Source organism: Phascolarctos cinereus, unplaced genomic scaffold (genome assembly GCF_003287225.1).
Source record: "Phascolarctos cinereus isolate Bilbo 61053 unplaced genomic scaffold, phaCin_HiC Scaffold_3;HRSCAF=262, whole genome shotgun sequence".
Lineage (NCBI taxonomy): Eukaryota > Metazoa > Chordata > Mammalia > Diprotodontia > Phascolarctidae > Phascolarctos > Phascolarctos cinereus.
Genome location: NW_027555736.1, coordinates 35,414,877 through 35,430,223, shown reverse-complemented (window position 1 = coordinate 35,430,223; position 15,347 = coordinate 35,414,877). Strand labels below are relative to the sequence as shown.

The following is a 15,347-nucleotide window of genomic DNA, read 5'->3' as shown; positions in this document are numbered from 1 at the left end:
ATATACATATATGAATAATATTTATGTACATATATATAACACATATTTGTTCAGCTCTTAAAGTCGTGTCTGACTCTTTGTGATCTCATTTAGGGTTTTCTTGGCAGACACCATATGAAGTATGACTACAAAGTCATTGGATTTCTTAGCAGAGGTACCAGAACTTGGGCATCTACATGAGAGACATCCTTAAAAGCTGTCCTTCTTTTGGCTAGGCACTTATTCCACTGCTCAAAACATTTGTTGACCTTCTCCCTTGGAACTTCATTGGGAGCCAGTATATGAGCTACTACCCCAAACAATCCATCTCATTACTGTAGTCATGCCACATTTAACCTGAAACAATACACCCCAACTTGATATCACCCATCTGCTTCCTCAAACTTGGCTCTAAACAACTTTTGGTTTCTTCCAAAAATCAATTCTATCTTCTGAGGATGACTGCCAACCACTGCAGCTTTTCAACAGAATGTGCTATTGGCCCTGGACACAATTACCAAAGAGGAGTTTCAGATTTCAAGTCAACTGATGTTTTTACAAAGCTCCTACTGTGAGCAAAACATGGTGCTTGGGGAAGATACAAAGTTTAGGTATAGCAATCCCACTCCGAAACAGCTCACAGCATAGCAGGGAAACAGCAGAACCTACTATCATACAGAACAATATACAAGTGCATGTGCTTCAGTAAAGTAACCGTGAGGTGCAGGATGCAAAAATGCTTAGAAGGATGGCAGTGGCAGGGTTCCAGGAGGCAACTATGAAGGACATCATGAATTTGAATGTATTGATCCTGCTATATTCATTAAGAGACCAGCCTCACTATTTTATAATTACACCTCACGTATCTTCATAGTTAAATCTGGGCCACTGTTTCTAATGCCACTATCAATGTGTTATTAACTACTGATACTCAGTGTCTGTACTTGGTTCACATTTCTCATCTGTAATGCTTGCATTTCCTGAAGGAATAATGCCATGTTTTGCTGCCACATAGAGGCTGTCATGGCAAATAACACATGAAAAAGTTAATATTGTATCCATCTATCTTCACTTACCCTTGCATCCTTTTTTTCTTAAATTTTTGTCATTTTTTTTTAACATCACAAAATTTCTCCTCTGTATCCCTCTCCCTCTCTCCCCTGAGAGTCCTCCCTTACAACAAATATTTTTAAAGACCAAAAAAAAGGGGGGGAAAATGAGGAAAAAAACTCCAGCAATATATCAATATATTGAAAAAGTCTGAAAATGTTTAATGTACTGCACTCTTGGACAGCGCACCTTGGCAAAGGGGTGGGGAGGGGGCATCTTCTCACATCTCTTTTTCAGATCCACGCTTGTTCTTTGTAATTTTACAACTTTCACCTTCGATTTTTTTGTGGTTGTTCTATTTGCATTGTTGTAGTCCTTGTGTAGATTAATCTCGTGGCTCTGTCTGCATCCCTCTGAATCAGTTAATGTAGCTCTCTCCATGCTTCTCTGTATTCATAATTTCTTACAGCACAGTAATATTCCATTGCACACATTCATGGACCGCCATTTTTTTAGCCATTCCCCAAAAGGTGGTTTGCCTCCAACTCTCCATCATCACAAAAAGCACTGTTATTTTGGTGTACATATGTACATATGTATAGAAATCTGTCTTACCCTTCAGGAAAATAGGGGGAGAATGGGGACAAGACAGCAGGGGGATGATAGAGAGGAGGGCAGATTGGGAAAGGGGGGTAATCAGAATTAAATACTTCTGAGGAGGGACAGGGTCAAAAGAAAGAATAGAATAAATGGGAGGGCAGGATAGGATTAAGGGAAATAGAGTTAGTTTTTCACAACATGTCTACTATGGAAGTGTTTTGCATAACTGCACATGTATAACCTATAGTGAGTGGCTTGCCTTTTCAATGAGGGTGCGTGGGAAGGGAGAAAATTTGGAACCCAAAGTTTTAAAAACATATGTTCAAAAAATATGTTTTCACATGCAACTGAGAAATAAGAAATACAGTAAATGGGATTTATCCTGCCCTACAGGAAAATAGAAGGGAGCACAGACTAGGGGAAGGGGTATTCAGAATGCATGCCATCTTTGGGTGGGGGGAGGGGTGAGATGGGGTGAAAATTTGGAACTCAAAATGTTGTGGAAGTAAACGTTTAAAACTAAAAATAAATAAATTTATATTAAAACAAAACAAAACAAAACACCTTAAAAACAAGAATTGGCCAAATGGTAAACAAGTGTAAAAATTCACTGAAGAAAAGAATTACTTAAAAAGCAGAACTGGGCAAATGGAAGCTAGTGAGAGACATTAATAAATAATAAAACAAAGTCAGAAGACTGAAAAAGATAGAAGAAAATGTGAAATATCTCATTGGAAAAACAACTGACCTGGAAAATAGATTGAAGAGAGAAAATGTAGGAATTACTGGACTACCATAAAGCCATGGTTAAAAAAGGGGGGTAGGGCTTAGACATAATATTTCAAGACATCATCAAGGAAAGGTACCCCAATATCTTAGATCCAGAAGGCAAAATAGAACTTGAAAGAATCCAATGATCACCTGAAAGAGATCCTGTAATGAAAACTCCTAGGAATAGTATAGCCAAATTCCAGAGTTCTCAGGTCAAGGAGAAAATATTGCAAGCATGCAGAAAGAAACAATTAAAATATCGTGAAGCCACAGTCAGGATCACACAAAGATTTAGCAGCTTCCATATTAAATAAGCTGAGGGCTTGGAATGTGATATTCAGGAAGGCAAAAGAACTAGGATTATATAACCAAAATCACCTACCCAGCAAAATCAAGTATGATCCTTCAGGGGGAAAATGGACATTTAATGAAACAGAGGATTTTCAAGCATTTCTGATGAAAAGACCAGAGCTAGATAGAACGTTTGACATTCAAACACAAGACTTAAGAAAAGCATAAAGAGGTAAACAGGAAAGAGAAATAATGGACTTAACAAAGTTAAACTGTTTACATTCCTATATGGGAATATAATACACGTAACTCCTAAATATTTTATTGTTATCAGGGCAGTTAAAAGGAGTCTACATAGACAGACAGCATGGGAGTAAGCTGATTACTTTGGGATGATCTCCAAAAAAAATGAAGAGATAAGAAAGGAATGTACTGGGAGTAGGGGGAGAGGAAGAATAGGGAAAAGTATGTCACATAAAAGAGGCATGTAAGGAAGAACTTTTACAATGGAGGGGAAAATGAGGGTGATGGTAAGCAATGCTTGAACCTCACTCTCATAGGAATTGGTCAAAGAGGGGAGAATATAGAGACATTCTCTGTTGGGTATAGAAATCTACCCTACTCAACTAGGAAGTAGGAGAGGAAGAGAGGAAGAGAAAGAGAGTAAAGGAAGGGAGATGGTAACAGGGGGGAAGATTAAGAAAGGCAGTGGTCAGAAGTGAATTCCTGTGTCATTTTACTTTTGACTGTCCTATCGCTAAAAATAATGTTTACTATGCTAACTCTCAACTACAAAAAAAAAAATCACAACATGGAGTAAATGCCACATTTTGGTTCTGTGATTTCAATGATATTCAGTCCCTCTACCCCCCACATGCCATCTGTAATCCAACCATGCCTTCTCATTTTATGCCCATATCCTTCCAAAGTTATCCAGAGGATCTACCCCCACCAATGGAAATCAGTACAGACTGCAGACACTTTATGCTATGGTTTCATTAGTTGCTTAGCCATAAAAGGATAATAATTGTAAAGCACTTAGCATGGTGCCCAACACATAGTAAGTTATCACTATTATATCTGGTATTACCTGTCCAAATCTAGTACTGAAGCCAACAGTTTCAGGAGGGTAGCTCTGTGGCCTTAGGGTAAATAAAGTAATTTCATTCATTCTGTTGTCCAAAAGCCAGATCTACCCTCCCCTAACTTTTGTGCTTCCCCTCCCCCCCAGGATTTTACAAGTGATTATCAATTTGAAAGACAGGTCCAATTTAAATAGCCCTAGGCATGCACCTTGTAATCCCAAGCTCTCCTCAATAGCCTTCTTTAATATATTACTCAGAATTATACCACAGAGTTTTGGGGTTAAGGCTGGTCTTTAATTGATTGGCCAACAATGGGTCTCAGGCCAAGCCCTGCTTGATCACTGTTAATAAATCTTGTCTCTGGCTGAAAGAAGTCTTGGGTCAAATTCTTTCATGAAAGACCCGTGTCTCTTGCTCTCAATATTTTGGGGTCCCAGCACCCCTAAGCCCCTAAACCTCAACACATGGTTCCCTGAGTAATTTCTTTAATTTTTTGAAAGTCTACTTGCTTTTGAAATGCAGTTCTTAGGCAAATTCTAACAGGCAAATTACCATATAGTCTCTCTTTCCCCTATCCTCACTCTTCTGATAATCCCAACCTGGGTCAGTAGTGGAAACAGCAGCTGATGGGGCGGGGTATTTTGCGGGGTCATTGCTAGCCAAACGGTCCCCAAATTTTGGGGCTTGTTCCCAGATTCTCCTTTTCTCCTCAGTGGTACAACAGGTGGACAGGAAGATATACAAATTACCCCAAGAAAGCTCGAATTGCAGGGACAGGTCCCTAAGCCCTCAGTAAACTTAGTAGGATCTTCTGGGTATTGCCCCAGTTTCTCTTTAATCTGAATGAGTTCTGAAATGGAAAATGGAATATGCACCCTAATTGTCCCATTAGGCAAGGCAGGAACTTCCCTTAGGGGAAAAAGCCCTGTGGGAACTGGAGCTAGGGAGGAAGGGAGATAGGAAGTCCCATTTCTTGTGACTAAGGACTGGGGAATGCTGCCTGAACTGGACTGGACTGCAAAGCCAGGGGATCCGGCTAGCAAGGAGAAAAATCAGGTGGCACCGGAGGAGGGGGAAGGATCCGGGAAGAAATACATCGGAGACAGGAGCCCAGGTGGTCCTTGTCTCAGGGTAAAGGGCCTGGGGAGGAAATACAGGGGCCCTTACGTGTGAACATGGCAGGATACGAAGGGGGGTGGGCCAGAGGAAAAGGGAAGGAAAACCAAGGAAAGGAGGGGCATGGGAAACAGGGGGGCCAGGGGAGAATGAGGTAGAGATAGGAGCTGGAGTGGTGGTGTTAATGGAGGATGGGAAGGGGGTTGCTCTAGCACTGGGGGCCATAAGAGGGTCATCCACAAAGGCTAGGATCCCCATTCTCCCTTAAGAGCATCCTGCAGTCTTTTCTGAGAATGGCGTCATGGGAAAGTTCAACAAAAGTCATTATGTAGGGAGTCTCCACCCATTTTCCTTCTCTGCTACAATATCTTTCTAACTCTGAGAAATTTTCCAGGGGATACTGAGGTCAAACAGTGCTGCAAAAGAACACCAGCCTTTTCTTTCTAAGTTCTTTAAAGAAACTAAACTTTTCCCAACTTTGTAAAAGACAGCCCAAAGGCGAATCTTTGGGAACTGAAGAGGATTGACCATTTGTGGGTGTGGAGGCTGGAAGTTCCTCCCTCCTTAAAGGAGGATTTGGGAAACAAATGAAAAAAACAAAAGCCCAAAACAGCATCTGAAGTTTACCAAGTCCCTAGCACAGAGCGAATTGAGAGGATAGGGCCTATGCTTCCAGATAGGGAGTCCAAAGGTGTGCCGAGGTCCACGGTCAAACCGAAGTACCGAGAGCCTGAGTTCGAGACAGCCTCGTAGCTGTCTGACCACGTGGCCTGAGAGCTCTGGGCCAAAAAGTGCTTCCAAGCCACGCCTACCTAGCTGCTTGGAAACCAATCGATTGCAGGGCAAGAAAGGGATTGGCGGGGGAGGTTTATGTACCTTCCAGTCTTGGCTGGAGAAAAGCTTGGGATTAGGCAGTTTTTCCAGGTCAGGGAACCATAGGTTGCGGTTTAGGGGCGCTGGGACCCAAAAATATTGAGAGCAAAAGACACAGGTTCTGCCCAAAAAGAATTTGACCCAAGCCTTCTTTCAGCCAGAGACAAGGTTTATTAAAGATCTGCCATATTGGCCAGACTGAAGGAATCCGCACATTTGTGAGCTATTGGCTAGGTTCTTAAGGAAGAGGGAAAGGCTGGGGGAGGGACCTAGGCAGGATCTAGATGGCAGTGACAGAGCTTGAGAATGGGGGAGGGGTGGTCAGGGGGTAGGGGGTGGGGTCAGGGGGGTGGTGGTGGGGGTGTAGATAGGGCCCAGGGTGGGATGTGGCCAGTGGCCATCAGGAGGTAATAGACAATGGAGGGCTGGGCTAGGTTCAGGGTAACACAACAGGGAGACTGGGCCTAGCTAATGAGACTGTAGCCTCAGGGGAGCCACATAATGACTTGATCAAGTGGGAGAAGTCAAGGAAAATCCCTCAGACAATGGGGCTAGAATTCTTTTTGGGGTGAGGCATTAAGGTCCGGCTTGGACCCCTACCCCATCAGCTCCCTACTGCCTCCAGGATGGAAGGGACGGTCCTGGGGGCTGGAAAGCCCTTCCTAACCTGGCTTCTTAAACCCTACATCCCAAGCGCAGACATCTCCCGACTCCAAGCCTTTTCCCAGGCCATGCCCATGCCTGGAGTGCCCTCCCTCCAGACCAGGAAGTCTTTCCCAGCACCCCTTCCCCCCACCTGAGCCAACCTGTTCACACAGCGGTCAGCTAGCCCTTCCCTCCACCATCCCGCCAGGAGCTCCTCCAGGACAGTGTTTTGTCTCTTTTTGTATCCCCAGTGCTTAGCACAGAGCCTGGCACACAGCAGGCGCTTAAGGAATGCAGGCTGACCCACTATATCCTTGGGGGCAGGAGTTGGGCCGGCACACAGTAGGCGCTTATTAAATTCTGGCTCACGGTCTTCGAGGGGAGCCTGGAGACTGGGCTGGAATCCCCACTTTGCCGGCTTCTCTGGGCCTCAGTTTCCCCAGCTGTAAAAGGGGCGGGGCAGCCGGAGCCCAGACCAGTCACTAACAGTATGGTGTAGCTGAAGCCTGGAGAGGGGCTCGCTTTCCCTGACAGGGAGGCGACAGCGCCCCCAGCGGCTCCTGAAGACATGACATCCCGCCCGCCCTTCCGGGACGCGGCTCCGGCGCCGCGGGGGCGGGGCTCCGCTACGGGTCGCTCCTGGAGCCACGCTTCCTCGAAGGAGCGCATGCGTGCTCGGGTCCCGGTCTCGCCCAAAGCTCGCGAGATTAGAGCCGTACTACCTCTCGCGAGTTTTCTCATTCCTCTTCACTAGCCCGTTCGCTTCGCTTTCTTTGTTCCCACGTCCGGAGGGTCTCGCGGGAGCCGGGTGCAGGGGGGAGTGCGAGGGGGCCGTGGCCGTGGCTGTGGCCGTGGCGGCAGCTCTCGCGGTGTTTGCACGGCTCTCCCCACTACCCTCCCGGATCCCCCCCCTCCGCCCAGTTCCGCTGCCCTCCCCTCCCCGCAGGGAGAATATGGTCGCCGGCGATGGACGCCCCCAGTGCAGGTCAGTCCGCGCCGGCCCCGGCCCCACGTCCTCCGGCGGCCGGGCCCCGCCTCGAGCCGCTCCCGGGCCCCCGGGCTCGGGCCACACTCCGCACTGCGAGCCGGGCCGGGGCCTCGCAGGCCGGGCCTGTCCCGTCCGGCACGGCCCGAGGCTCCCTCGGGGAGCTGGAGAGGGACCGCTGCCCCCGGCCCTCTGGCCGCCGCCGGAGCGGGGCCTGCCCTCCGGCGGCGCGTCGGTCATCGCGCAGGCCTGGGCCGGCCATCCGTTCTTCCGTCTGTCTGTTCGTCCTTCCCCCGCTCCCCCACCCTCTCCCGAACCCCCGTCGCTCTTCCTGTCCCCGGCGAGCTCGAGACCCGGGTCCGAGCATTTGTAAAGCGCCTTGGGGTTTGCCCCCGGCCCTGGGAAGGCAACCCCCGCAGCCCCCAGACAACTCCCCCAGGCCAACCCACCTTTCCCCTTTTATCTTTTCTATCTCGGGCCTTGGGCGTGTGCCGGCTGTCATCTCGTTTGACAGATGGGGAAACTGAGGCTGGGGGCGAGCAAGAGCAGCTTGCCCAGGGGCACAGACCTGGTGAGTGGCCGAGGCTGAGCTTGAGCCAAGAGCTTCCCGAGTCCGGGGCCGGCCCCTCACCGGATCCTGCCTTCCCTCCCGTTTTCTCCGGGCTGCAGCCTGGAGGCCGTTGTTCCCTCCGTAGATTACGAGCTCCTGGAGGGCAGGGACTGCCCAGCGCTTGTGTGCCTGGCTACACAGCAGTCACTTAATAAATGCGTGTTGAATGACCGCTACCTAATTCTCTCCTTCAGCCAATCAACGAGCACACTTATTAAATTCAGTCAGTATAAGCAGGCATTGGTTAAGCTTCTGCTGTGTGCGGGGCCACCTGCTGAGCATTGGGGATACAAAAAGAGGTAAAAGACAGTCCCTGCCCTGGAGGAGCTTGTAATCTAAGAGGGGAGACAGCCTTAACCTTAAAGTGCTCAGATCTTCATACCCATACCTCCAGCATTCATTAAGCACTTGCTGTTTCTTAGTATAGCTTACCAAAACCAAAAAAGCCCTTTGTGTTTCTCCTTTGTCCCCATTATGTTATGTTAACCCCTGTGGTGTGCTTTGTGAGTGTCCTCTCTCCAAGGCTGTGTCTTTTTAAAATTTTTGTATGCCCCAGTGCCTCACATGTAGTAGGCACTTATGTTTGTTGGCCTGAATGGAAGGGTCTGGGATATCTGGGTGCTCTCTCCAGTAATGGAGACTGCTTACCTTAGGAGATCAGAACAATTCATCACTTAGTGATGAACCTCTTCCACGTTTAGTTGGCCTAGTCCGAAGACTGACCCACTTCTCTAGCTCTTTGCAGGTTACACCATGAGGGTAGGGCATGTGGGTTTTATTGTCATCCCTATGGTTCAGTGACCTAGACAGGGCTAGCGACTTGTGCAGGGGATTCAGAGTCAGGCTTCTTCTGACGCTAGTGGAACTGCAGGTCTCCTTGGGTTTGGTTTTCATTATGATTGTTGTTGTCATTTTGCCAGCGATGGAGGGCACAACTATATAGGGGTTGTAGCCTGCCATGAACAGTGAGTCTGTACAGAAGACCTCTGCCAAGGACTTTGTACCAACAAGGAGACCAGTCAGCTCTTGATCTTAAAAAAGCTGGTGATTCCCCCCCCAAGGATGGTTCGATTCACACTGTGCCTGGCTAGTTTGCTTTGCCTCATTTCATTATTAGAATTCCTGCTAAGGTCATTGCCACCTTTTCTAGTCTCTGTGTGAAGTTCCCCAAAGTCTTTAAGTCTCCTGAACCTCTCCTTGCCTGTGTCTAAGTAAGTCTTTGTTAAAGCATGCTAAAGGAAGGATCAGATCTCTAATCTTCTCTCAGCTGTTACCTGTGAAAAGAGGTAGTATTTTATTTTAAGGAACTCAAAATCTTTTAGAAACCTAGATGCTGACTTCAGAATGTTACAGTGTTTGTATGACAACTTACACAGGTTGGAAATAAATAAGAGGAAGTATATAATTTTTTTGCATTTTTCCTCCAGGAAGAGCCTTTGAGGACCTTATTGAAGCCCTAAATGAGAGTTCAGATAACAAGTTCTTCAATCTTCCTAAACTTGGAGGCACCAAGTATGGTAATGTTACTGTTTGATGTTTTGGGTTTGATTATTTAATAACCTCAATATTCAGAGTGAGGAATGTATACACTTTATGTGCACCATTATGGTTATAATAATGCACAGCATCTTGCTTAATATTTAATATGTAATTTTCTGAGACTACCTTCCAGAAAGGGTAAACCTTTCCATTTTAAACCTTCAAGTTAAGCTAAACACTCAATTTCTACTAAAAAAAGATGACTGCCTTTTTTAAAAGTTTGAGTGAGTTCATAAGTGATCTGTTAAATGAGTATTTTCATTTTCTGAAGTTTGAAGTTTTCAGTGACAAGCATCTTGACATGTTGTCCTTTAGTACTCTCTATATGAAGATGACACTATTGACAATCTCCCCATTTCTCCCTGTCGTTTAAAGCCCAGCTCAGATACCACCTCCCCCCATCTGTGGTCTCACTTTGCACACCTCTTCTGCACATCGTGTATTTTGTGTTATCTCTCCCCATGAGAAGTGTAAGCTTCATGAGGGCAGGCAAGGAATTATCTTACCTAATATTTGTATCATTTTCCCGGCACCTAGCACAATCTTTTGCACACAGTAGACTCTTAATAACTACATGGTTGTTAATTGAAAACTACGAATTCTTTTTCCACAGTAGGTCATAGTTTTGGAATGATCACACTACACCTTTCCTTATGATACCCCTAGTCACCAATGAATTGCATTTGCAAGGCCCCTAGCAAGGGTTACAGGTTTTATCTGTGGTCACAAAACTTACTGAAGCTAGTTGGGTCACAGGCGATGGGGCAGTTTACTAGGCAAGGAACAGAAGATCCATGTAGGGAGAGGATTTCCTTTACTGAGTTTGTGTGGAACCAGAGGAGACAAAGGGAATGGTGCTGGCCTGATTTCGGGCGTGTTGGCAGGTGGCCACGGAATGATGCCCCTCCCCTTTGTTCTTTGTGATTAACTAAATTAACAGAATTGTTTCTGTGGTTTGTCTGGATGTTATATTAGATTTAAATCCCCTGACTCTGATTTATTCAGGAATGCTGCATCATCCTGGTACAATGAGAGGATTTAAATATTCTGAAGCACCTTACAAGATCTCCCATTTAGAGAGAGCAGGGTGGGGAGGGCAGTGCAGAAAGGGCTCAGGATTTGGGGGTCTCAGACAAGGTCTCAGTTTTCCTCAGCTATAAATGGAAGAAGTTGGACAAGATGATCTCTGAGGTTTCTCTCAGCTCTACATCTGTGATCGATGAGCAGTGTTGTCATTTTAACATGATTCATTTCTTAAAATGTCAGACCAAACAAAGGATGTCACATCTTGCATTCTTAGTTGCAGTGATTTGTGTATCGGGTTAATATTCTTTTTTTTTTTTCGAGTTAATATTCTTGATGAGTGCTTCACATTAGTAAAAGGATGCTAGCAAATTTGAAACTAGAAAGGCTATAGCAATCACATTTCATCTGAATTTTTTGTAATTTTTTTCTGGTTTGCTGTGAACAATTTGTGTCAGAAAGTGGGAGAACATGTACATTTTTCTTTCAAAATATTCTAATTTACTGGAAGCACAAAAGATCTTTGATTACCCTGTATACCAGCAACTGAACTCAGTGTGAAAGCTTTTTTTTTTTGTTAAACCAAAATTGTTTATTCTAACAGGTATTAAAACACGATATATATATATATATATATATATATATATATATATATATATATATATATATATATATAATTAAATGTATATAATTTAAGTCATTTGGTTCTTCTGTGTGTTAAAAGGTTCCATATCTTTTGTGCTTATGTAAAAATGTGCCCATTTACAATCTGTCCTTGCACATTGCTGAGAATTATTGAATGTCATTGAAAACCAACTGACATGGCAACATACTTTGAAAAAAGGCTATTAATAAAGCAGAAATATATTTTCTGCTTCTAAGAAGTCAGATGTAACCAAATGATTAGCTATCGTGAAAATCCAAAGCAGTAGCCCAAAAGTTTTTGAATGTTAACAGATGGTTTTGAATTTGTATTGGATTTGTTTGTGGATGTGTGATTTGTCTGCCGATGGACAAGTATACACATATGAACCCTAATAGATTTAATCTAAATATAAGCCAGTTAAAGCTAAACTGAGATAAACTAAATTCATCAATCAGTAAATGTGTTCAGGCCCCCAAAAAGGCACCAAGGCATGCAAAGAAATGTGCAGCCTTATCCTAAAGAGCTGATAGTTTAGTTTACCTGCCTGAAAACCGCAGAAAAGAAAGACATGAGGGGTCACTTCTGTCACATGGTGTTGCTTTTTGTCACTGTATGTAGTGCTTGTTTTTTCTTCATTACAAGGGAAGGTCCAATTTGGTTTGCATGGGATGGGTGGGTCTGTATCCAGAAATAATGGTACGAGAACAAGACATCAGCAAAACTTATAAAATGTACATACAGTAAATAAATTTTTATAGATATAATAAAGTGCAGAATTTTAGCTTTCTAACCAGAAACGCAGTTTCTGCAGTAGAATTTATGGTAAATGAAAAGGTAAGAGTATTTAGAAGCCTTTGTGGAGGAGAAAGTACAGAGCTAAACTACTGGGAAGACTTACTTCCGTGGAAAGAGGGAACACCTTTTATTAGACCCAGCTATGTAATAGCTTGAACAAAAAGAGAGAGACGTGAATGAGAATGACAGCATTTGACATGGAGATAAGATAAGAGTGAGGAAAGAAGACAACAGCCAGGAGGAACCTGGATTGAATGCGGCATAAGGCCTTGGTAGAAGAGGAAACTAAGCAGATAGGGAGATTGGGAATATGTGAAGTGAGGCTAGCGATCCTTAGCCCTGTTGGCCTCACATACTGGTTGTAATAAAAACTGTAAGTTGGAAACCATCACGTAAAGGTGAAGTGTTGCTCTTATCTGTTTTCTAAATTAGAAAATCCATATAAAATTAAATTGAGGGATACTGTACACGTCTGACTTAGAAAACCATAAATTAACATTGTCTGCGCTGTATATTTTGTTAAAATATTTCCCATTACATTTTAATCTGGTTTGAACTTGGGAATTTTTCGGCTGAGAGTTTGGAACCTCAGCTGTACACTGTTTTGGAACCCCCTTTCAGATGAGGATACACATCAGAACTGGTGACATGACTTACTTGCTTAAGCTTACACATTGGCTCTCATTTGGCAGAGCTGTAGCTCAGACTTAAGTTTTCTATTCATACTCTTTCAACCAGATTCATGATGATAGGTGTAATGTGTCTGTATCACGACTTGCAGTGTTATGTGGAAAAGAAGAGTGAGAGACTGACATAGTGGAGAGGGTTGGACTTACAAGCTATAAGTACTTATTTTCCAATATTTGCTAGCTATAAGTATTTACTTTCCAGTACTGTACTTACTAGGCATGGGCCAGTCACTTAAGTTCTTTGAGCCCATTTTCACATACAGTGGGATAATATACTCTGCAATCACAGCGTATGTAGTCTAGGGCTTTGCAATTCCTCATAGATACTAATTATTCTTGTGGTAATAGATTAAGGATGGTAAGGTGACAAAATATCTGGGATTGTGTTTCCTTCACTCAGCCTTGACAGTTCTTGCCTATTGCTTTTGACTTTTGGGGGTTTTTTTGGTGTGGGCCTGAAGGGGAAGAGAAATGAAGGGCAGCTTAGCAGTAGAATTAAATCATTACTGCTTTCTAGATAGCCACATTTGCCTGGAAATCAAACATGTTAGAGTCTCACTTGAGAAAGCCTCAGCATCTCTATGTATTCTGGCCTTGGACTTCTTTGATTAGAGTCTTAAGTCTTTGACTTGGCAGTCAGCTGAGAATTGGAGCCAGATAGTAAGGGTGGAATGAGGAAGGGAGAGAATTTGGGAAAGGGGTGAACAAATACCTCTGAGGAGGATGGAAGACAGAAAACTGAACGAGGAAATAGAAGAGAAGATATAGAAAGAAGACAGAAGAACAGAAGAAAAAATGTTTAAAGGCAGTCTATTTTCGATACTCATTTCAGTCAGGCCTCTAGCATTCAGTGTATTAAGAAATGAAATAAGATAGCAGTAGTCCAAGTAACATGCTTTGGTATTAAATTGCCTCATTAGTGTATTATGATTAGATAAGGTTCTTTCCCTTTGAAAATATTTCAACTAAAAGGTAATATATTCTCTGAGATTGTATGTTTCAAAAACCTGAAGAGAAAGAGCTGTTATTTTACTATTATATGTATGCCCTTCTATGTTTTTCTCATAATTAACCAAATATGATTCTTCCTGTTTTACCTCCCCTGTCCCTAAAATGCACATTTCTAGGGTTTTCTTTCTTAGAGTACTGAGTCTTTGGCTTCCTTTAAGGTTTCTTTAAAATCCTATTTAAAACTTGTAAACAAATTGAGATTTATGAGAAATAGCAAAATCTACTACAAAAAAAATCAGATTTTAGGTAGTCTTTGAAAATAATGGAATTTCATATAGTAATATTTCTTGTATTGCTAGTAACTAAGGTATTCCACTTGATTTTTCTGGATAATTGAAGCTTACCCTTTTGAACATCGAAAATTTTTTAACTTGATCAGTTTTGAGATGCAAATCTTTAAAAACACACAACACACACACACACACACACACACACACACACACACACACACACACACACACACACACACACACACACACCCCCTTGACTTCTTAAACGCAAAGTGCTGAATACAATTAACCTTAAAAAAACTGTTCTGTGTCATTGTTATGAACATATATTACACAGCATTATTATGTTCTGTAGTAATACAGTTCTGTGTGTTTTGGTTTCTACTTTCATTTTCATGTTATTTCATTAGGGCTGCCTTTATTAGTTCTGACTTCAACCCTTTTTGAATTGCTGTTTTTAATCTGTTGTGGGCTGAGAAGCAAGATAACCAAGCTTGTTAAGAACTGTGAATTAAATGAGAAAAGCCAGAGAAAAGCTTAGGAAACAAGAAATGTTAGCTTTAGAGCCCAAGCTTTGTGGCAGCTGAATTTGGGAGTCCTTGTTAGGGAGGCCACACAAGATCTTGCTTTTAGGAAGAAAATTACCCTGTGGGTGGTGGTGTTCTCCAAGGTTTCTTACTTGACTTTTTTTTAAAGATATAGTTAAAGCTAATCTCTCCTTAGCTAATTGAATGATTTTCTCTCACCCCAGATGCTCTGCCTTACTCCATACGGGTACTGCTGGAAGCCACTGTTCGAAATTGTGATGGCTTCCTAGTGAAAAAGGAAGATGTTATGAATATTTTAGATTGGAAGAATAAACAGAACAATGTTGAAGTGCCCTTTCTCCCTGCCCGGGTTCTCCTTCAAGATTTTACGTAAGTCATATGTACTCTTGACTAACACATTATGAAAATGTATTCTGTTTAGGATCACTGGTGGACATTTTTTCCTTACTTTATCTTGGCCTATAAACAATAAGATTGCATTTTCTAAACTGAAATATTTCATTAAAATCAGACTTCTATTTCACTTCTTGCATTTTGGCACGAACACTCTGTACTACCAGCTTTGAGAATGAAAATATGAAAGCATTGTAAATTCATTGACAATGTCAGGATGCTGAGGTAATGCATGGGACTTTTAACCATGAGATGATTTGCAAACAAAGCAAAAAAATAAAAATAAAAAAACAGACTTTGGCTTAAAGGCTCTGAGTCACAGCTCCCTCTTCTGGGACAAGGGGAGGCACTTGGTGGCTCAGATTTTTCCCCTACAGTTTACTAGTTAGAGATTCCTGGGAGGGGGGCCTAAAGTATAAACTACACACCACCACCCTGCCCCAGAAGTTGCCTTTTGTTCTACCTCCT

The 15,347-nt window shown here is 43.2% G+C and overlaps 1 protein-coding gene across 1 annotated transcript in view; it reads left to right on the top strand.

Annotated features, from left to right (window-relative positions):
* Positions 1-7,121: 7,121 nt before the first annotated feature.
* IREB2 (iron responsive element binding protein 2) overlaps positions 7,122-15,347 on the top strand; it is a 43,155-nt gene continuing 34,929 nt past the window's right edge. Inside the window, exons 1-3 of the mRNA XM_020975984.1 lie at positions 7,122-7,395; positions 9,433-9,522; positions 14,690-14,855. Of these exons, the coding sequence (XP_020831643.1) occupies positions 7,377-7,395; positions 9,433-9,522; positions 14,690-14,855 (275 nt within the window). The 5' untranslated portion in view covers positions 7,122-7,376. The remainder of the gene's footprint in view (positions 7,396-9,432; positions 9,523-14,689; positions 14,856-15,347) is intronic.